At 41.5% G+C, this 23,607-nt stretch overlaps 1 protein-coding gene and 1 long non-coding RNA gene across 6 annotated transcripts in view; both read right to left on the bottom strand.

Moving 5' to 3' along the window:
- LOC122553514 overlaps positions 1 to 2,213 on the bottom strand; it is a 25,199-nt gene extending 22,986 nt beyond the window's left edge. For 3 of the 5 annotated variants that reach the window (XM_043697398.1, XM_043697396.1, XM_043697397.1), the window contains exon 1: positions 1,953 to 2,213. In XM_043697398.1, the coding sequence (XP_043553333.1) occupies positions 1,953 to 1,998 (46 nt within the window). In that variant the 5' untranslated portion in view covers positions 1,999 to 2,213. The remainder of the gene's footprint in view (positions 1 to 1,952) is intronic. The other 2 variants (XM_043697395.1, XM_043697400.1) reach the window with 2 other exon arrangements.
- Positions 2,214 to 10,746: 8,533 nt separating this feature from the next.
- LOC122553515 lies at positions 10,747 to 18,154 on the bottom strand. The gene is made up of 2 exons (XR_006312745.1): positions 18,042 to 18,154; positions 10,747 to 11,470 (listed from the first exon to the last, which is right to left on the bottom strand). It is a non-coding gene; the product is annotated as an uncharacterized LOC122553515 (long non-coding RNA).
- Positions 18,155 to 23,607: the final 5,453 nt, after the last annotated feature.

Raw genomic sequence — 23,607 nt, 5'->3', positions numbered from 1 at the left:
CTTCAACAGTTTCCTCATTTCCCCTTCCCCCACCTCACCCTAGTTCCAAACTTCCAGCTCAGCACTGTCCCCATGACTTGTCCTATCTCCTTTTCCACCTATCCACTCCACCCTCTCCTCACTGACTTATCACCTTCATCCCCTCCCCCACTCACCCATTGTAGTCTATGCTACTTCTCCCCACCCTCCTCTAGCTTATCTCTCCACGCTTCAGGCTCTCTGCCTTTATTCCTGATGAAGGGCTTTTGCCCGAAACATCGATTTTTCGCTGCTCCTTGGATGCTGCCTGAACTGCTGTGCTCTCCCAGCACCACTAATCCAGAATGCTGAGTACAGGAGTTGGGATGTCATGTTGTGGCTGTACAGGACATTGGTTAGGCCACTTTTGGAATATTGCATGCAATTCTGGTCTCCTTCCTATTGGAAGGATGATGTTGTGAAACTTGAAAGGGTACAGAAATGATTTCCAAGGATGTTGCCAGGGTTGGAGGATTTGAGCTATAGGGAGAGGCTGAACAGGCTGGGGCTGTTTTCCCTGGAGTGTTGGAGGCTGAGGAGTGACCTTATAGAGGTTTATAAAATCATGAGGGGCATGGATAGGGTAAACAGACAAGGTCTTTTCTCTGGGGTGGGGGAGTCCAGAACCAGAGGGCATAGATTTAGGGTGAGGAGAAAGATATCCAAGAGATCTCAGGGGCAACTTTTTCCACGCAGAGAGTGGTGGATGTATGGAATGGGCTGCCAGAGGAAGCGATGGAGGCTAGTACAACTGCAACATTTAAAAAGGCATCTGGATGGGCATATGAATAGGAAGGGTTTGGAGGGATATGGACCAGGTGCTGGCAGGTGGGACTAGATTGGGTTGGGATATCTAGTTGGCACAGATGAGTTGGACCGAAGGGTCTGTTTCCATGCTGTACATCTCTACAACTCTAAAACTACAGCATTAAAAAGAAAAAGTGAAGACATTATCCCACATAAAAGCTGATGAAGAAAAAAAACCCAGAAACTACCAGAAATACTCAGCAAGTCTAGCAGCACATGTTGGGACAGAAGTCGAGTTAATGTTTCAGGTTACTTATTTTTCAGTAAGAGACAAAAAGAAACTGCAGATGGTAGACTCCAAACTAGGCAAGCAGGAGACTGGAAGAGCACAGCAAGCCAGGCAGTATCAGGTGGTGGAGAAGTCAGTTTTGGAAATGAAACATTATGTCCCTTGGACTGGGGTGTGCAAAGTTACAAATCACCCAACACCAGGTTATCGTCCAACAGGTTTAATTGGAAGCACTAGCTTTCGGAGCTCACTCTACAACCACCTGATGAAGGAGCGGCGCTCCGAAAGCTAGTGCTTCCAATTAAACCTGTTGGGACTATAGCCTGGCGTTGTGTGATTTGTAACTTTGTTAACCCACAGGAGGGAGCTAGAGGACAGTCTTGCAGCACATCTCTGCTAGATTTACTCATTTGACTGACCAGCACATTCACTGTTGGTCTTCCCACGAAATAGGAATCCACATTGCACATTATGTGTCAAGAATACGATACTACAAGGATAGCCCTAAATAAATGTGTTTTCTGCAATGATTGAGACCAGGGTTTCCAGTATTTCATAGCACAATCAAATTAAAGATGGTCAATTCATTAGAAGAATAAAACAAAACGTAATTAGTTTAGTTAATCACTCAATAAACAAAATAAAATCCATTTAATCTGTGAGATGCTATCTTACAACCGCCTAATTAAAGAGGGAATTATCGAAATCTATAATAAAAAGTAAAGTGGAGACAATCACGTTGAACTGCCCTTTTATTGGGGGGACAATTAGAGAGTTTAACGCAAGGGTTACCACGCCTCAGGCGAGGGACGAAGTTGAGAGGAGTTAAAGGATCCAAATCTACAATACAAAGTAAAATAAACCAGACAAAAGTTACTAGGTCACAGCCCCTCGTTACCTTGAATAGAAACGCGAAGTCGCCTCTTCCTCCTACTGCCTGACATGTTTAGACACTCTCCACTAACATCCAACCACCGAATCAACCTTGTCCAATGTAATTGCAATGTTCCCAAAGCCGAGCAAACCAATAGGAGAACGCTATTCGGGGAACTCTCTGATTGGAAGGAACGAGGTCAGTTGTGAATAGTCTTTACAAATTCAATCCCTTTAAACAGAAACATCTGGGAACAGGTGGAAAATAAAATACCCGCACCCTGGTCCCAAGGAGAAGTATAATCCCAATGCATTAGACATTGAACAACTTGACACTTTCATCGTGTTAATTGAACACAAGTAGCCATTAAATTTTAACTTTCTTTATCCAATCACGTACGTCGAAAGAGAATAAATAACAATGTATTCCTTACTTTTATATTGATGTGTATGTATGTATATAGAAAGAAATTGATTGACCGACCAACATGTGAGGAGGGTGGTCTGAATAAACAAATTTACGAGGGGCAAGCTAAGAAATCTATAGAAATAAAATCATAAAAAGAAAAAAAATAAACAGGAGAGCACTGTGTCTCACACTTGCGAAAAAAAATAGAAAAAAGAAAAAAAAAAGAAGAAAAAAAAAGAAATAAAATCATAAATTTATTGGATCCTTACATGGAACGACTGATCAAGGTACCCACATGGTTTTGGGTAATATTTGGTTGAATAAGAACATACCACCATAAAACATAGGAGCAAAGTAGGCCATTCAGCCTAATAAAACAGCTCTGCCATTCATAGCTAATCTGGTAACCTCAACCCCAATTTTCCATAACGTTTGATTTCCTTAGATTAAGCATCTACCTATCTCAGCCTTGAATATGAAGTAACTACTGAGAGAGAGAAATAGAGAGAGTCATATACAGAAGGACAAAACAGGCCCTTCAATCCAATTGGTCCATGCCAACCAGGTTTCCTAAACTGAACTAGTCCCATTTGCCTGTGCTTGGCGCATATCCCTCTCAACCTTTCCTATCCATGTACCTGTCAGGCAGATAAACCAGTGAATACTTTGAAAACACTAAGATTTAATTAGGGGTAACAGGTTATTTAAAAACAAGTAGGACTCACAAGCAGTTTAATTTAAAGTGGTGTGTTGAGAAACATAGTTCAAATATAACGTGATCAGAATAAATAAAGGATACTTATGAACTGTGACAGATAAGGACAGGGATAAGACAGGAGTTATAGATACTTATTCTCTTCCCTTATTGTCCATAATCTGTGTGTTTTTTTTAAAGAAAGGAGTTTCCAAGCACCTTAGTGTGTGGGCAATTTGAATAATGAGCAGAAAATATTTCCTGCATTAAGTGAAGGGGATTTTATTTATTCATGTATTCACCCCAAAGTCTAAAGTTACATAAAAACCAAAAGAACTGTGGATGCTATAAATCAGAAACAAAAACAGAAGTTTCTGGAAAAGCCCATCAGGTTTGGCAGCACCTGTGAAGAGAAATCAGACTTAATGTTTCAGGTCTGGTCAGCCTTCCGGCCTATCACCCTCACCTTGACCTCCCTCCACCTATCGCAATTCCAACGCCCCTCCCCAAGTCCTTCCTCCCTACCTTTTATCTTAGCCTGCTGGACACACTTTCCTCATTCCTGAAGAAGGGCTTATGCCCGAAATGTCGATTCTCCTGTTCCTTGGATGCTGCCTGACCTGCTGGGCTTTTCCAGCAACACATTTTCAGCTCTGATCTCCAGCATCTGCAGTCCTCACTTTCTCCTCTTCATTGGAATACCTCAGTTCTGAGAAAGGGTCACCACACCTGAAATGTTAGCTCTGATTTCTCTTCATAGACACTGCCAGACCTGATCTAAAGATACATGACCCACCCAGCTATTCTCATATACACATACTCAATAAAAAAATACACTCACCAAGAATAGTGCACTAATGAGTTATAAATAAAAGAATAAGCATAATTTTAAGTGATTGGTTTATCTTGGAAAAATGCATTGAAGGTCTCAGAAAGATGTTTTCACTCCAGAACAGTAGTCTAAGTGAATTTATAAATCAAAATCATTTCAGTATTCTCTTAAAGAGGTGTACTTTCTGCAGATCACAAAGCAAAATTACTTGCAATCCTGTTACCTGTAGGTTGGATTGAAAAGGAACAGGCTTACGTAATTTATGATGTTAAACTCAAGTCTTAAAGCACAGATGTTACTGTTTTTTCTGCTGTTACTGTTTCTGTATATTTCTTTAGGCAACACTTCAAGATCGAAAGGGAGGGCAATAATGACTGCCTTGTCAAATGGTTTCTCACAGTTCTCTTTCCCATATATAGTGTTGAGATAATTTACTTAGCCACAATCTGGATTATAATTTGCAAACATTTACTCTTACTGGTGGTTCAATCGCCAACAGCTATGATTTGGAACAACTCATTCAAGACAAGAAATAAATTGTGGATGGTTTCAGAGAATGTTTAGTGAGACCTTTAGCCTGGAATCTGTCTTTTCAAGTCAGCATGGTATTTTCTGAATCCACAGACCACGCCGGATAACTCGCAGTGCATATCGTGTGCAGCCATCAATATCCGATTTAACAAAAAGTCAATTCTAGAAGATTCCACAGAAAGTACATATTTTTAAGATTATGACCTTTAGTAGGCATGACATCATTGTAAAATGGATGGACAGAATGGCCTGGTCTTTGCTGCCTGCCATAAAAAATTCTTCCATGTGTTGAGGCTGTTCAGGGAATTAAGCCAAAGTGAAAAACCCTAAAAACTTCTTCCCCTTAAATGCTGTTTACTTCTTTACTGCCTGCTCATAATACTTTATTTTTGGAGATTGGTGAGTATTTCATATCAATGACTCATGATATTAAATCCTCCCACCCAATTATCAAGAAATGCGTAGCTAAGGTAAAGCTTTCCCACATTGAGGTCACCCCTCTCTTTATCTCTTGGAATGACATCTGGTCTAATTTCAGCCACACAGTAGTTAAGACCAGCTTCTATGTTCTGTCCTTGGACCAATAACGGGCATGATGAAAATGTAAACAACAGTGTGAAGAAAATGTCAATCTATCATGACTGCTATTTTACATCTGCATCAGTTCTGGAAGGCTGAAGAATGTTTCGTATTAAGGGAGAAACAAGGAGAGTCACTTGCGAAATATTCAATCATTTCTTAAGATTTCATTAGATAGTGTAGGATTGAGCAAAAATCTCTATCATCTAAAATAAGACAAGACAAGACCCTGGACTTTTCAAAACTTGTAAAACTAAAGTTGTTAGCTGGGCTGAGCTTTGGGAAAAATATACAAACACAGATGGCCGCTTGGAAATAGCAAGGACTGCAGATGCTGGAAGTCAGAGTCAATAAAATGTGGAGCTGGAAAGGCACAGCAGGTCAGGCAGCATTGGAGGAGCAGGAAAGTCAACATTTTGGATTGGGATATTATATCAGGACTGGGGAGGGAGAAGGGAGTCGAGAATTAAATAGAGGGAGGGAGTGGGGGAAAGATAGGTGGGATGGTGATAGATTAGATTCCCTACAGTATGGAAACAGGCCCTTCAGCCCAACAAGTCCACACCGACCTTCCGAAGAGTAACCCACCCTGTCTCATTTCCCTCTGACTAATGCACCTAACATTATGGGCAATTTAGCATGGCCAACTCACCTGTGGATTGGACTGTGGGAGAAAACCCACACAGACATGAGGAGAATGAGCAAACTCCACACAGACAGTCACCCGAGGCTGGAATTGAACATGGGAACCAGGTGCTGTGAGACAGGGTTATTGTGATTGGTCAATGGGAAGGGTGGAATGGATAGGTGAGGAAGAAGGTGGACAGGTTAGGTCTCATCAAGCAGGCGGGGAGGAGAGGGAAAGCTGGACATGGGATGAAGTTGGGGATGAGGAGATTTGGAAGTTGGTGAACTCTTATGTTAAGGCAATCGGGCCGTAAGCTCCTGAAGCGGAGTATGAATTGTTGTTCCTCCAGTTTGTGTGTGGCCTTATTTTGGCAGATGGACATCTTGCCAAGGGAGTGGGAGGAGGAGTTGAAATAGCTGGCAATCAGATGGTGTTGATTGGAGCGTACAGAGTGCAGATGCTCCACAAACCGGTCCGCGAGTCTGTGCTTTATCTAACCGATGTAGAGGAGACCACATCGGGAGCAACGGATGCAGTAGACCCAACCCCCTCCCCTCTACTTCTCAGCTTCCTTCCCCCTCCCCAGTCCTGATGAAGGGACTTGACCTGAAACGTCAACTTTTTCCGCTCCTCCGATGCTGCCTGACCTGCTTGGAACCATCGTTCAGCCTGGAATTCCAATTTTCACCTCCATTCCAAGAGAACAATCAACCAAACCTAACACTCTTAACTGAAACTAACATTTATACATCGGCCTATACAGATACTGAACATTCAACTTCAATTAAAATTCATTTACACATACTCTTCACTATCAGAAGCCAATTGACTTCACAGGAAAACACCAGAAATGGACACCACAGATTTGAGGGGAGATAATGGGGTATACAGTCTGTTGTTTTCAACAAGCTTCTGCACAACAGCTTCCCCACATGCTTCCAGCCTCAACAAGCAGCTTCAGAACAACGGACCACAGAGGCTGAATAGAGAAACTGAATCAGGAAGTTAAACCAAGGGCATCATCGCAACAAAGGAAATCTGAGATGGGGGAAGCCAACTGAGCATTATCCCAACAACAGCTTCCAGACACTGGACTGTTCTGAACCAAGAGAACCGACAGCAAAAAACTCAAGATCCAGCTGTACTTCAAAACTGTATTTTCCTCAGTAGTGAGCTCAAACTCCTGAGATCCCAAAGTTTCCAACCTAGCTAGCAGGGAGGAGAAAGCTGGTGATGAAAGTGCACGGGACTCGAAAGGTAGAAAGCCTGATTAAAGTTCCTGTGATTACAACTGCTGTTTAGGATCTAATTGTGTTTTTTCTGTTTAATTTAATAGTGAATTTAATTATGTCCTCTGTATAATTGATCATATTAATTTACCTGATCAGTGCTTTTCTCTGTATTTCTTGTATTATAACTTATTTTATTTGTATTTAAATAAACGCAGAGTTTCTTTTCCCTGAAACATCAGTCTACTGCCTTCTTCCTTTCACATTCCTGAAATATGTCCAGTGACAGAATTAGGGATCTGGACTAATTCAAACCTTGCAAAATCTGAATGCAAACCAAAACCCTACAACAGCCATTTCCTACAACAGTGACCACATAGAGATAGAATTGAACCTTGTAATGGAAAAGAAAATAAATACAAGAAGCAAACATTCAAGAGAAAAGACTGTACAGCAATGTAACACAGAACAGAAGAACATGGCAAAAGTATTTAAATACAGTACAGATTAGATCCATACTACCAAAGAAAGGTAGCAAAGACAACAGATTAATGTGAGCATTCAAAGAAGTAATGCAAAATATAAAGGCAAATTCTAAAGCATAAAACAACAAGTAAATTGAAAGATTAGGATGCAAATAAAAACCAAGACACATAGGAAAATGTCAGACTACCAAAGAAAACAAAGGGTACATGCTGTCATGCTTTCAGTATGTTATGCACCAGGCCAGACATTTCAAGAAAGTGGCCTGGATCCTAACTTTGCTAGTTGTTTTAAGCAGGTGTAGAGTGGACAGTCTAGGAACCAACCATTTACTTTTAAACAAAACAGAATTTATTTACAGAGTACCAAATGAAATACAAACAAAAAAGAACAGAAGACAGAATAATTTAACCTAACTGAAAACCCAAGAGATTAGCCCAATTTAATGATGCTGTTCCAAATGCTTGCAACAATCCCCATAAACACCCCCTGACATAAAAAGTAAAATCAAACAGGGGGCCTTACAGGAAAGATGTCAGAGAGAGGAAGGATCAGCATGGACCTGCTTCTTTAGGTCCAGCAGCTTCACAACACAACTGCTTGCTAACCAAATCAAATCAGAGAAAGGCTGAGCCGAGAAAACTGACCAGTCCCCTTTAATTGTACAAGTTTTTTTTAAACTTGAAAGCCTTTTGTCTGAGACAGTATCTGTTAGCTATAATCAAACTGGCCTTAAAACCCATCCAAACCAGACATTTCAGAATCACTGCTTTTATGACCTCTTTGAAAAAAAAGCTAAGTACAGCATAACCTTGTTAAAGGAACAGCATCATCACAAGTGTAAGGAAAGTATGTGTAATCCCTGCACAGAAATTGAATGAATAACTGAAATAGAGATTTTACATTTAGTGGTAATGAAATAAAGGAAGAGATTGCTTTTGATTAGATTAGATTAGATTACTTACAGTGTGGAAACAGGCCCTTCGGCCCATCAAGTCCACACCGCCGCGCCGAAGCGCAACCTACCCATACCCCTACATTTACCCCTTACCTAACACTACGGGCAATTTAGCATGGCCAATTCACCTAACCTGTACATCTTTGGACTGTGGGAGGAAACCGGAGCACCCGGAGAAAACCCACGCCGACACGGGGAGAACGTGCAAACTCTACACAGTCAGTCGCCTGAGGTGGGAATTGAACCGGGTCTCTGGCGCTGTGAGGCAGCAGTGCTAACCACTGTGCCACAGTGCTGCCCACTAAAAATGTACAATCATTGGAGTAATAAAATACAGACCTAGTCTATTTTACCCCATTGAGTTTGTGCCAGCTCTTTCAAAACACAAACTGGTTTGTTCCTCCCTTTATTCTTTCCCCACCTTCATATCCCCAATAATCTGCTTTATTTGTGATGTTGAGAGACAAATATTGGCCAGGACAGACCAGAACAAATTCAATGCTTTTATATGAAATAATGCTATGGGATCTTTTATATCCACTCATGCAAGCAGATGTGGTCTTGGTTTAACATCGCACCTGAAAGATTACAACTCCAAAGGTGAAATCGTCCTTCAGCACTACACTGGAGAATCAGCCTTTGATTATTGTGTGGGAGGAAGACAGAGTATTTTAAACAGAAGTATGAGAAAAGTATATAGTTTTGATTTTTAGAGCCTAAAAGGTAAAATATTAACCAAAACTTTTTTTTTTAAAATAACCTACATTAAAACACAAACATTTGACCAAATGGTACAGCCAGACAAGTTTGTTCTGAGGTCACAATTCAGGAACCAAATGAGGTCAGGTTCTTATCCTGGGGAGTCAAAATAGTTTTACTTGTGATTCACTTTAACTGGAGTTAATGTCTCTTCCAAAAATCTCTGTAACATTGCATAATTTATACATCATTAGATTCAGTAAGAAAAGATAAGATTATGCTGCTTCTATTGTTTTTCCCTGCTCAGAAGCAGCAATCCTTCAGTACTTTTAATCCTTTGCAGCAGCAGAATTAAAACAAACCCTTGCACAGTACATCAGGTTCCAATGTACTGTACATTCCCGCCCAATGCAACTGCAACAATTATTACCCAATGTTTGAGGATTCTGGGTCTGTACTTGATGGAGTTTAGAAGGATGAGGGGGAAATCAGATTGAAACTTACAGAATACAGACAGTCCTAGATAGAGTAGATGTCGAGAAAATGTTTCCACTAGTGGTAGAGACTTGAACCTGAGGGCATAACCTCACAGTGAAGGGAGAACCTTTTAGAACTGAAACAAAGTGGAATTTCTTCAGTCAATAGGTGGTTAATCTGTGGAACTCATTGTTGCAGAAGGCTGTGGAAGCCAAGTCATTGAATGTCTTTAAGACAGGAATAGATAGTTTCTTGAATAGTCTGGGGATTAAGGGATTCGGGAGAAGGCAAGATCATTAGGGTGGCACGGTGGCACAGTGGTTAGCACTGCTGCCTCACAGCGCCACAGACCCGCGTTCATATCCCGCCTCGGGCAACTGTCTGTGTGGAGTTTGCACATTCTCCCCGTATCTGCATGGGTTTGCTCCGGTTTCCTCCCACAGTCTAAAGATGTGCAGGTTAGGTGAATTGGCCATGTTAAATTGCCTGTAGTGTTAGGTGAAAGGGTAAATTTAGGGGAATTGGTTTGGTTTGGGTGGGTTGCTCTTCGGTGTGGACTTGTTGGGCCAAAGGGTCTGCTTCCACACTGTAAGTAATCTAATAAGGTTGAGAAACATATAAGCCATGATCGAATGGTGGAGTGGACTGAATGGCCTAATTCTGCTTCTTATGGTCAGACACCTTGGCTTATATTGCTGTTTTATGTTAACAGACCACCTCCTCATAAGGCAGTTTATTGCAACTTAAAATACCTGCAATTTTGTTTTAATTGTAATGTCTGCAGGAATATAGAAGCAGATTGCTTCTGAATGGGCTTGCACTAAGGCGAAACCGTCAGCCTCTCTGTGCTTTAAAATGTAAAGATGATTTCAGTCAGAGCACTGAGGTAAATGTCCTAACTTTGCTGATAATATAAAAGGGCAAGGTGGCTAGTGAGGATGTGAGGGGTGCCCAGTAATAAGCTGGGTTAGTAAAAATGAACTGTAATGGTGAAGATCATTTAACATTGTCAAGTGCAAGTGAAACTGCAGACCTCAAAAGTGGAAAATCCAGTGCAGGGGTATTTGGGTATATTACAGTACAACCAGAAGAGAATTATGCAATGATATTTGATTTTAAAATGAATAGCAGAAGCTACAAATCAGATTTGCTCCCTGCAGTTCTGCTACATCCAGTCATAAATAGTGGTGAAAAATTAAACAACTCAATGAAGAACAAGTTTCTATAAACAAAGATCTGGACCTTCGGCGGGGTCTCTAGGTTCCATGAACAGTCAATAAACACTCGCAATCGGTCTGGCTTTTAAAACGTCACTCTTCATTTTTCATATGACCAGCACAGAGCGTCCAGAAACAGAGAGATTATACACTTGCATGTTTCTCAGAGGAGCTGTGTACATGGCTTAAAACAAAGACATTTTTATACTTTTCTTAAAGAAAGGTACAGGCCATGATCAATAGTACATTCAGACAATTACCAATCAATACACGATACACGATCCTTTATTTGACAGTTATTTGGTCCAATGATATTTCCTGAGAACCAACTTTGTTTTCCAACACTCAAGCCACCCTTCTCTCACTAACCGAGCCATTGCACCTGCATCGGAAGGTTAATTAGGAAGGCCAGTAATGTCTTATCTAGTCTAGTTATTTCTATGCTGTAAAGGGAGTATTGTCTACTAATCTCTATTGAAGCAGACTGTGATTATTCAATTATGCAGCAATAGCAGAATTAGCAGTTCGTAACTTAAAAACTATTTTATGCAGATGAAGCAGAATTGTCAATTTGCAGCCGTGAAGCCATTTTGTCATGTTATTTGCATCAAGAAGCTACTGCAACGCATAGGTAATTATTGAGCAGTCTCTTCCTGGACAACAGATTCTGACTTTACGTGGGTCGGTGCCTTGTCTTTGCTCTGATGTTTCCACAAAGCCTTAACGGAATGTTGGAGTTGATTGGGATTAGCATTGACCCAGTCCAGGTTATTTGTCTTGAATGCAGTGGCAACAGAGAGCGGCAGACTGTTCAATAACACAGAGTCATATTTAGAATTGACAACATGGAAATTCAACACTCGATCCTCAGAATAGGACTCATAACATTCTCAGAAGCATTCAAGAAAGTCTTCAGCAGATTCCTTACTTTTAGGGCGAAGTTCAACGATACGAGTAAGATCAATAGGTTTTGCCAGTATGGCGGATGTAGCAGCAAGGATATCATCCTGTCACTACAGATCCTGAGCCATGGTGTTGGTGAGGGCAGCAAAATCATTATAACCAAGGTGTTCAGTGAAATGGGCATATTCAGTGAGGGTAAGGATCTGTTGAATAAGGGTCAAAAGGTCTTGGGCAGTGCCATCATAAGCTTTAATCATGGTGTTTAGGAAATAATTTTCTCAGCTGCAGTTGGAGTGGGTGCAACAACAGCGAGGACCAGAGGCCTGACGGGAAGGTAACTTTAAAACATAAAAACTTACCTCGGGAGTTCAGTGTTCTTTATTTTTTCGGATGCAGTTGGAGTGGGAGGAGTGACAACGAAGACCGGAGTCCCGACGGGAAGGTAACTTTAAAATATAAAAACTTACCCTGGTGGAGCAGGAACGGACACGGAACTGCTGGGTAAGTGAGGCTTTTAAAGGAGCAGCAGAGGGAGAGGCCACAGCGAGGTGCAGAGGACTGCTGGGTATATATTTGGGCAATGGCTGAATCCCAAGATACTACACATGTAGTGTCTCCCACCCGCCCTCCTCCTATAACCAAAAAAAAAGGACTCTCGTGTGTTGCTAAGGTTAGGCATTTCAATTAATATTTCATGTGTAACGTGTGATTGATTGAAAGTTTACTACTATTTAGTTAGCTAAATAAGACCATAGAGAAGTACTAGAAATTATTTAACTCATAAACTTGTATAAATTAAATAAGTAGATGTGGTTGGACATGTGATGTACTGTAGCTGTATGATTTGGGAGCTGGCTGATCCCATTGTGAACGGCAGTGACCACATCTGCAGCAATTGTTGGTTGCTGAAAGAACTCTGGCTCAGAGTTGATGATTTGGAATCTGAGCTTCAAACACTGCTGTACATCCGGGAGGGGGAGAGTTACCTGGACGCTTTGCTTCAGGAGGCAGTCACACACGGTAGATTAAATAATTCAAATTCAGTTAGTAATCAGGAGCAACAGGATGTGACTGCAAGTGAGGCAGGTAGGGGGATTTTGAGTTCAGAAATGGAGGAGCCTCAGCCCTTGACCTTGTCCAACAGGTATGAGAATTTTGCTCCCTGTATGGATGAAGAAAAGGGCTGTGGACAGGATGAGCCAGCTGACCACAGCACCACAGTACAGAAAGCCATTCAAGAGGGTGGAGCAAAAAGACAAGTAGTTGTTATAGGGGATTCTATAATTAGGGGGACAGATAATATCCTTTGTGAGCTGGATCAGGAGTCCCGCATGGTGTGTTGCCTATCCAGTGCCAGGGTGCAGGACATATCCGACTGGCTTGTAAGGATATTGGAGCAGGAGGGAGAAGATCCAGTTGCTGTGGTCCAATTGGCACTAACAACATAGGTAAGGCTAGGAAGGAGGACCTACTTGGGGAGTATCAAGCACTAGGAAGGAAATTGAAGAACAGGTCCTCAAGAGTCATAATCTCTGGATTACTGCCCGAGCCACGTACTAATTGGAATAGGAATAAGAAAATTATGGAAGAAAACACGCGGCTAAGAAATTGGTGTGGGAAAGAGGGATTCCATTTCATGGGACATTGGCATCAGTTTAGGAACTGGGTCGATCTGTACCGATGGGACAGTTTCCACCTGAACTGATCTGGAACCAGTGTTCTGGCAAAAAGGATAAATAGGATAGTCACTAGGACTTTATACTTCTGAGACGAGGGAAGGAAAAGGGAAAGCAACAGGGAGTATGGAGTCAAGTAGAAAGATAAGCAGCAGGTTAGCATGTGTGCAGGGTTTAAGTTCAAGGCAGACTAGGAATGAAATAAAATGGAAGGATAACTGAGGACATATTATTAGAAATGTTGGAAATCATGAGGATAAGAAAATTAGCATTAAGGCACTTTACCTGAATGCTCGTAATATTGATAACAAAGTAGATGAATTAACAGCACAAATCATTGAGAATGATTATGATATGGTAGGCATCACAGAGACATGGTTGCAGGGAGTTCAGGACTGGCAGTTAAACATCCAAGGTTTTACAACTTATCGAGAAGACAGGGAGGTGGGCACAGGGGGTGGGGTTGCCTTGTTAGTTAAGAATGAAATGAAATCTATGTCACTGAATGACATAGGGTCAGATGATGTAGAGTCTGTGCGGATGGAGTTGAGGAATGACAAAGGCCAAAAAACCATAATGGGAGTTGTGTACAGACCTCCCAGCAGTGGTCAGGATCAGGGGCACAACATGTACCAGGAAATAGGGCATGTCAGAAAGGCAAGGTCACAGTGATCATGGGAGACTTCAATATGTAATTGGACTGGGTGAATAATGCTGCCGGTGGATCCAAAGAAAGGGAATTCACGGAATGCTTACAGGATGGCTTTTTGGAACAGCTTGTCATGGAGCCCACAAGGGGGCAGATGATTCTGGACTTAGTGCTATGTAATGAGCCAGACTTTATAAAAGCTCTTAAAGTAAGGGAACACTTAGGAGGCAATGATCATAATAGAGTTCAGTCTGCAGTTTGAAAGAGAGAAAGCAAAATCGGATGCAATGGTGTTACAGTTAAATAAAGGTAATTACAGGGGGCATGAGAGAGGAACTGACGAAAATAGACTGGAAGCAGAACCGAGTGGGGAAGACAGTACAGCATCAATGGCAGGAGCCTCTGGGTGTAATTGAGGACACAGTATAAGATTTATCACAAAGAAAAGAAAGATTATCCGGTGAGGGTGGGGGGAGGGATTACACAGCCATGGCTGACAAAGAAAGTCAGGAAATGCTTCAAAGAGAAAGAGAGAGCCTAAAAAGTGGCCCCGAGCACTGGGAAATCAGAAGATTGGGAAGACTACAAAAACAAACAGAGGAAAACAAAGAGAGAAATAAAGAAGGAATGATCAAATATGAAGGTAGGCTAGCCAGTAATATTAGAAATTATAGTAAAAGTTTATTTCAATACATAAGAAATGAGAGGCAAAAGTAGATATTGGGCCACTCCAAATTGATGCTGGAAGGCTAGTGCTGGGAGATAAGGAAATAGCTGAAGAACTTAATAGGTACTTTGTGTCTGACTTCACTGTGGAAGACATGAGTAATATCCCAATATTTAAGGAGAGTCAGGGCAGAGTTGAGTATGGTAGGCATTACAAACGAGGAAGTGGTAGAAAATTGAAAAGTTCTAAAAATTGATAAATCTCCTGGCCCCGATGGGCTACATCCTCGAGTTCTGAGAGAGATGGCTGAGGAAATAGCGGAAGCATTCGTTATGATCTTTCAAAAATCACTGGAGTCAGGGAAAGTCCCAGATGATTGGAAAATCGCTATTGTAACCCCCTTGCTCAAGAAAGGATCAAGATAAAAAATGGAAAATTATAGGCCGATTAGCCTAACCTCAGTTGTCAGTAAAATTCTAGAATCCATCGTTAAGGATGAGATTTCTAAATTCTTGGAAGTGCAGGGTCGGATTAGAACAAGTCAGCATGGATTTAGTAAGGAGAGGTCGTGCCTGACAAACCTGTTAGAATTCCTTGAAGAGGTAACAAGTAGGTTACACTAGGGAAACCCAGTGAATGTTATCTATCTAGACTTCCAAAAGGCCTTTGATAACGTGCCTCACAGGAGGCTGCTGAGTAAGGTGAGGGCCCATGGTGTTTGAGGTGAGCTACTGGCATGGTTTGAAGGTTGGCTGTCTGACAGAAGGCAGAGAGTTGGGATAAAAGGTTCTTTTTCAGAATGGCAGCTGGTGACAAGTGGTGTCCCGCAGAGTTCAGTGTTGGGGCCGCAGCTGTTCGTTTTATATATCTGGGTGATCTGGATGAAGGGACTGGGGGCATTCTGGTGAAGTTTGCCGATGATATGAAGTTAGGCGGACAGGCAGGTAGTACTGAGGAGGTGGGGAGGCAGCAGAAAGATTTAGACAATTTAGGAGAGTGGTCCAGGAAATGGCTGATGAAATTCAACGTGAGCAAATGCGAGGTCTTGCACTTTGGAAAAAAAGAATACATGCATGGACTATTTTCTAAACTGTGAGAAAATTCATAAAGCCAAAATACAAAGGGATCTGGGAGTGCTAGTCCAGGATTCTCTAAAGGTTGACTTGCAGGTTGAGTCTGTGGTTAAGAAAACAAATGTAATGTTGTCATTTATCTCAAAAGGGTTGGAATATAAAAGCAGCGATGTGCTTCTGAGACTTTATAAAGCTTTAGTTAGGCCCCATTTAGAATACTGTGTCCAAGTTTGGGCCTCACATCTCAGGAAGGACATATTGGCACTGGAGCGTGTCCAGCTGAGATTCACATGGATGATCCCTGGAATGGTAGGCCTAATATACGATGAACAGCTAAGGATTTGGGGATTGTATTCGTTAGATCTCCCCTCAACCTTCTAAACTCTAATAGAAACTTACAAGATAATGCATGGCTTAGAAAGGGTGGACTCTGGGAAGTCGTTTCCATTAGGTGGGGAGATTAGGACCCGTGGACACAGCCTTATAATTAGAGGGGGTCAATTTAGAACAGAAATGAGGAGACGTTTCTTCAGCCAGACAATGGTGGGCCTGTGGAATTCATTGCCACGGAGAGCAGTGGAGGCCAGGATGTTAAATGTTTTCAAGGCAGAAATTGATAAATTCTTGACCTCACGAGGAATTAGGACTAAGGGGAGAATGCAGGGAAGTGGAGTTGAAATGCCCATCAGCGATGATTAAATGGAGGAGTGGACTCCCGATGGGCCGAGTGGCCTTACTTTCACTCCTCTGTCTTATGGTCTAAATCAACAAACTGGTGGGGAGCCTTGTGGTGGTCCGGTGCATTTCTGAAAATGGACATAATTTCATGGGGCTTCCAGGGGCAGTAAACACGGATCGTGGCATTTTGACCGACAGTGCCAGCCTGTGGTTTCATCAGTTCTCTCGAATGGAACATGCCCGGAGCGGGTATTTCATCTCCCGAGTCCTCAGAAGGGGAACTCAACGGGGTTTCTGATTATTGAACGAGTTGAGGCAAGGCACTGTGAGACTTTTTAGATTAGCGAGAAGTTGATTTTAGTTGACTGCGAGTGTTCCAAGCATCAGGATCAGGAAACTGAGGAGGGGCCGGAGGAAGAGGTATGGCTACGGCAGCAGCATATGTCTGAGGACGAGCTGCAGCTGCCGAACTAACGGGAATCTGAGGAGTATGAGAAGAAGTGGTGATAGCGGGGTGAATCCAGGTGGGAGAACGACAGGGGCCTGCAGCAAGGGAACAATGGGGATTTGAGAATTAGGAGCAACAACAGTTTGATACTCAGGAGGTTGAATAATCTGTTGGAAAGGGGTTAGGGCAGGGGGCGCTTGACTTGTCGATGAGGCAGGGACTGGAATAACCGGGGGTGCATTAAGATTTGCTTGCGGATTAGGTGGAGGTGGGGGAGGCGGTGGTGGTGCAAAGTGCAGATAGGAACAGCAATCATCTAAATCTGAATTTTCGTTGTCTCCCGCACCCAAACCAAGGCCAACCATCGAACTGCACAGTTCTTTTTGTTGATCAGTCACCGATGACTTCTTGTTTCTGTTGAGGTTTGACTTGAGCACATCCATTTTTAAGCACCTTAATAGATTTCATGGTACCATCATTACTTAATTCAATTCCCAATTTGGTGGCAGTATCCTGTCATGAACACAATACCGATTCTTTGTGACTTTCACAACAAAATTACCGCCACAATCCAATCAATTATTTTGTTTTTGAGCCCAGGTTTCGTCGCCAAATTAATTGCTGGGCTGATTTAACCAACTGAGTACTTTTTAGGGCCACCCAGTGGCCACTGCTCATCACCCAATGTCTTATTTAAGGCGCCAGAAAGTTTTTGCAGGCTTTCAGACTTTTCCAGATACTTTTCACATGGTTTTACCAATGAAGAAGACTGATCTTCCGTCTTGTCTATATTATTGCCCATATTAAAACAACCTTCCTTTTATAATCCCGATTTAAGACCTTCACCATTCAACAACCCAACAACAAACAACAAAACTTCCGCAAACCCTTCTCAACTTTCCAAAACCCTTGATCGTCTCGTTTAATGTATCGCAATACTTCCTTATTTCGTCTTTCACAGAACAATTCGGAAAGCAATTTAGACAACACCAATTCGACCGAATATAAGTCCCTGGTTCATTTGAAGTACTTCCTTATTCAAGTCCCCAACCTGTTAGTGGAGTCCCCAACTCCCTGGTGATCCCAACTCCTTTTTTTAAAGAGTCCCCGACTCTGTTCAGATCCGCAGGTCCCCGACCTGTTAGTGGGAATCCCCGACTCCTTTTCTCTAATGAATTCTTACCAGGACCGATCCTTTTTAGGTTGGACTTAGATGATAGACAGTAAGAGGTCGAGTCAACCGCGACTTGAATGCGAGAAAAACCAAACGGAGAAAATACTCACGTCTGGCCGGCCGATTCTTCTACACTCAATATTGGAGGACTCAAGGCTCTTACACTGCTGTTCACAACCCATCTGTACCAAATCCGAGTCACGTCATCAGATGAAGATCTGGATCCCTAGCAGAGCCTCTCGGTTCCGCGATCGGTCAATAAACACTTGCAATCGGTCTTGCTTTTAAGACTTCACTCTTTATTTTTCATACGGCCGGGCACAGATCATTCAGAAACACAGAGGATATGCACTTCCATGCTCAGAGGAGCTGCGTACATGGCTTAAAACAAAGACATTTTTATACTTTTCTTAAAGAAAGGTACAGGCCATGATCGATAGTACATTCAGACAATTACCAATCAATACACGATACTGCTTTATTTGACAGTTATTTGGTCCAATGATATTTCCTGGGAACCAACTTTGTTTTCCAACATTCAGGCCACCCCTATCTCACTAACCGAACCATTGCACCTGCATCTGAAGGTCAGTTAGGATGGCTAGTAATGTCTTGTCTAGTTATTTCTATGCTGTAAATGGAGCATTGTTTGCTAATCTCTATTGAAGCAGACTGTGGTTAGTCAATTATGCAGCTGTAGCAGAATTAGCAGTTAGTAACTTAAAAGCCATTTTATAGCATTGGCAGAATTGTCAATTTGCAGCCTAAAAGCCATTTTGTCGTTATTTGCATCAAGAAGCCACTTTATTTCCGCTTAAGTTATTAAGAGCATCTGTTAAGTTGTTGTTCCTGACAGCAACTAGTTACATCAGCCTGTATTCAGGTTTCAGATCCTCATAAATATCTCCATTCTCAATGACAGAACTGACCATATCATTGTAAAAGACGAGGCTGAATTATTTGCAAGTCTTCAGGTAAAAGTGCCAAGTAGATGATCCATTTGCCATCCTCCAGAGAACCCCAGCAACACAGGATACCATTCTTCAGCAAAGTGGATTTTACTCCTTGTGACATCAAGATATGGCTTAAGGCTCTGGATAGTGCGAAAGGCTATGGCCCTGACGTGGCAATAGCATTGAAGAAATTTGTTCCAGAGCCCCTAGCCAAGCTGTTCCAACACAGCTACACCATTTGCATCTATCCATCTATGTGGAACCTTGCTCAGATACATCTTGCACACAACATGCAGGACAAATCCAACCAGCCAATTATTACTCCATCAGTACACCTTCAATCATCAGTAAAGTTATGCAAGTTTCATCAATGGTGCAATCAAGCAACCCTAGTTTAGCAATAAAGTACTGAATAGCATCATCGAGATGTACAGCACGGAAACTGACGCTTAGGTCCAACTCGTCCATGTCGACCAGATGTCCTAACCTAATCTAGTCCCATTTACCAACACTTGGCCCATATCCCTCTAAACCCTTCCCATTCATATACCCATCCAGATGCCCTTAAATGTTGTAATTGTACCAGCCTCCACCACTTCCTCTGGCAGCTCATTCCATACACGCACCATCCTCTGCAAGAAAATGTTGCCCCTGAGGTTGATTTTAAATTTTTCCTCTCTTATCCCAAACCTATGCCCTCTAGTTCTGGACTCCCCCACCCCACGAGAAACAACCTTGTCTATTTACCCTACTCAAGCCCCTCGTGATTTTATAAACCATGATAAGGTCACCACTCAGCCCTACTCTGATTTGCCTTTCCAAAATGTAGCACCTCATATTTATCTAAATTAAAGTCCATCTTCCACTCCTCCGTCCATTGGTCCATCTGATCAAGATCCTGTTGTACTGTGAGGTAACCTTCTTCGCTATCCAATACACCTCCAATTTTGGTGTCATCTGCAAACTTACTAACTATACGTCCTTTGTTCACATCCAAATCATTTATAAACATGACGAAAAGCTGTGGACCCAGCATCAATCCTTGTGGCACACCACTGGTTGCTGGCCTCCAGTCTGAAAGGCAACCCTCCACCACCACCCTCCGTCTTCTACCTTCGAGCCAGCTCTACATTCAAGCCATGATGCTCAATTTAGATTCCTCAAGGGCCATTTACTTCTGATCTCTACACAACCTTAGTTCAAACATGGACAGAAGAGCTAAATTCCAGAGCTGAGGTGAGACTGACTGCATTTGACATCAAGGTTGCATTTCTTGACATTCAGTAACAAAGCGCTCTAGTAAAACTGAAGTCAATGGGAATCAACGGGAAAACAATCTGTTCGTTGGGGTCATACCTAGCACAAAGGAACAGGGTTGTGGTTGTTAATACTCGGTCATCTCCAGGACATTTCTGCAGGAATTCCTCAGGATACTAACTGTGTCCTGGGCCCAACCACTTCCATTTGCTTCAATGATTTTCCCGACATCATTAGGTATGAAGTGGGGATATTTGCTGGTGATTGCACAATGATCAGCACCAATCATGATTTATCAGATTTGAAACAGTCCATGTACAAATGCAACATTTGTGCAATGCGAATGCCAGGCAATGACTATTTCCAACAAGAGAAAATCTGACCATTGCATCTTGACATTCAGTAGCATTATCATCACTGAATCTCTCACTATCAACATCCTTTGTGGAGAGTTGGAGGGCGGGAATGCCACTAACCACCCTGGATGTAAGTATTGTGACAAGCAAGTCAAAAGTCAATTCTGCAATGAGTAAACCACATCCTGACTCCCCAAAGCTTGCCCATCACCTATTAGGAACAGATCAGTAGTGTGATGGAATATTTCCAAATTGCCTGGATGAATGCAACTCCAGTAAAGCTCAGGCTTGACATTATCCAGGACATAAACACCCACTTGATTGAACATTCACGATTGAAGCTTGGTAGCAGCAACTTACCTGGAGAAATTCACCAAGGTTCCTTAGACATCACCTTCCAAACCCACAAGCACTACCATCTAAAAGGATAAGGGCTGCAGGAAAATGGGAACACCGATGCTTGCAAGTTCCCTTCTAAGCCACTCACCATCCTGACATGGAACTATATTGCTGTTCCTTCAGCATTACTGGTCAAAATCCTGGAATTTCCTCCCCAATGACAGTCTTCCTATATGAAATTGACTGCAGAAGTTCAAGGAGGTGGTTCACCATCTTCTCAAAGGTAATAAGATGGGGAATAAATGTTGGCCCAGTCCACATCCCATGAATTAATATATAAATGTCAGGAAGGACAGCTATCTAAATATTGAGATTTAGAGGAACAGCACATAAAATCACAAGAAAATGCATGCAAGGGATTTGCTATGAAGATACAATTTAGACGGTCTGAAGGAGAGGCAACCCAACTTATACCTGGCTTCAAGCAATTCCGTTATGAAGGGATAGTTCTAAAAATCTGGCATTTCTTACTCGAGAAAAGGTTTAATGGATATTTTAATTCAAGATTCTTAAAAAGGAATAAAGTCAAACTTGGTATTATCCCAGGGATTTCTACGAACATTATGACCGACATTGTCTTTACTTTGAGTGAGAAAAATAAAACTTTTTGATGTACTAACTGTATTTAACAATTATGGCACGGCGGGGGTGGTCATACAATCCCTTCAGCCCAACTCGTCCTTGCCAACTGGGTTTCTTAAACTGAACCGTTTAGTTGTGTTTGGCCCATATCCCTTCAAAGCTTTCCCCTTTCCTAAGCAATCCACATTGGTTCTTTAAAGAGAACTATCCAGTTAATCCCATACTGTTCTCCTTCAAGTTTATTTCAAGTATATGCAATTTTTTTTGAAGTTATTGTTTCATACACCCTCATTAACAGATAGGTTTGGATCACACCACTCATTATCTCACTCCCTAATGATCCCATCTTTATACCATCAGTTAATGACAGCATTAGTTTACCATTTCTAAACCTGTTAATCTCAGCATACTATGAAATCTACCCTAAATCTACAACTTTACCTTCTCTAAATCACAGCTTATCTTTGGAAGCAATCCAAAACCATTTTGCATTCTCTCATGCTTCCATACATTTGGTAACCAGAACAGGATTCACTCAATTTCTGCAATTATTAAGTGCAAAGTATGCTTTGCTAAGTACTGTCACATCCTGCCTCCTTTGAAAAATGTTGTCACTATACATTTAGTCCTGTGCCAAATTTAAATTATTTTTTTCCCCAAAATGTTACCTTACACCTATTAAAAATCCAACTTCCTTTGATCTAACAGCTTTGGCCTGTTGCTGTTATGTGACATGATCCCAGATGATTACGTCAACATTTTGTATTATTAGAAATATTGATAATTTAGTCTGTTTTCCAATGTCAAAGTTGATCTTAAAAATAGTGGCCCTACACCAATACTTAATGGAACATGTTTCAACTGAATAACAACCTTTTATCAGTAAATATTTACTCATTAAGTGTAAACACTTGGCTAGGCTCTTGAATCTGCAAATCTTCCAAAGTCCTCCTGTTCTTCCCAGTACTGATGTAATAGATTTACAGCACAGAAACAGCCTCTTTGGCATATACATGTTGGACCAATCAGATATCCTAACCTAATCGAGTCCCATTTACCAGCACTTGACCTACATCCCCCTGAACCCTTCCTCATTGAGATGCCTTTTAAACATTGTAACTGCACCAGCCTCCAACACTCTGGCAGCTCATTCCATCTAAAAGCAATGCTTCAAACACAAGTTGTAAAAATTATTTATTGGTTTCAGAACAAACATTAAGTCTTGCACAGCAACATCTCTGACCAGGAAGCCCTGGTTTAAGGCCCACATGCTCTATAGGTGTGTAAAAACATTGCTTCAAACAGTTTAAATGAAAATGACCTTTTCAAAAATTTCTATTAAAGAAAACCAGTGCTTGGTGAATCCTTCCAGCATAACACCAACAAGTACACCAAATTTAAAATAAAAAAAATCACAAGACTTTCATGGTGCTGATCTGGACTATATCTGTAGCTTTTAGCTACCTTAAAGTATTTGTTCAATTCATGGCAAGCATGGTAGCAAAGAATAGAAATATCTCTTTAAGTCTATAGAAAAATCAAAACCAAGGATTTTCTTTACGCTAACAACAGTACTTCCCACAATTTGTCCAAATGATCTCAGACTGCCATAATTAATAAGTGACTACAAAACTGAAGAATTTGCTACAGCAATTACAATCTTATGTTTTGTACAAGTTACTTATTTAACTAAGTATATATTTGCAGTCTTGTACCACAGGAGCAGTGTTCCCATCTCTGATGGGGGGGGGGGGGGGGGGTGGACTTGAACCATCACCAATGGATGGTATAACACATTGGCCAGGTTGATCAAAAATGACAACATTTAGAGCAGTAACTATATGGTTGACTTTGCAGTGAGACTAAGATTGTAGAAGCATCAAAGCCACTGTCCTATGGAAAACTACCATGGAAAAGTTAATTTACTGCAGCTGCTTTCCAACAAGTCTTTTGTCCTCTAGTTTAAAAACTTTTAAAAGGATATTTTAAATAAATAAAGGATGTCAAAAATGTTCAGCTTCAAATTAGTATTGCTTTTCTAAAATCCAAGTAGCATAGTAATGTTAGGGACTAGCTATAGATGACCTAATTAAGTGGTTTATGGTGATCAGCTGTTACTACTTCTGCAA

The sequence above is a fragment of the Chiloscyllium plagiosum genome, chromosome 10, assembly GCF_004010195.1.
Source record: "Chiloscyllium plagiosum isolate BGI_BamShark_2017 chromosome 10, ASM401019v2, whole genome shotgun sequence".
NCBI classification, from domain to species: Eukaryota; Metazoa; Chordata; class Chondrichthyes; order Orectolobiformes; family Hemiscylliidae; genus Chiloscyllium; species Chiloscyllium plagiosum.
The sequence above is the reverse complement of the archived record's forward strand: the minus strand, read 5'-3'. Positions and strand labels throughout refer to the sequence as shown.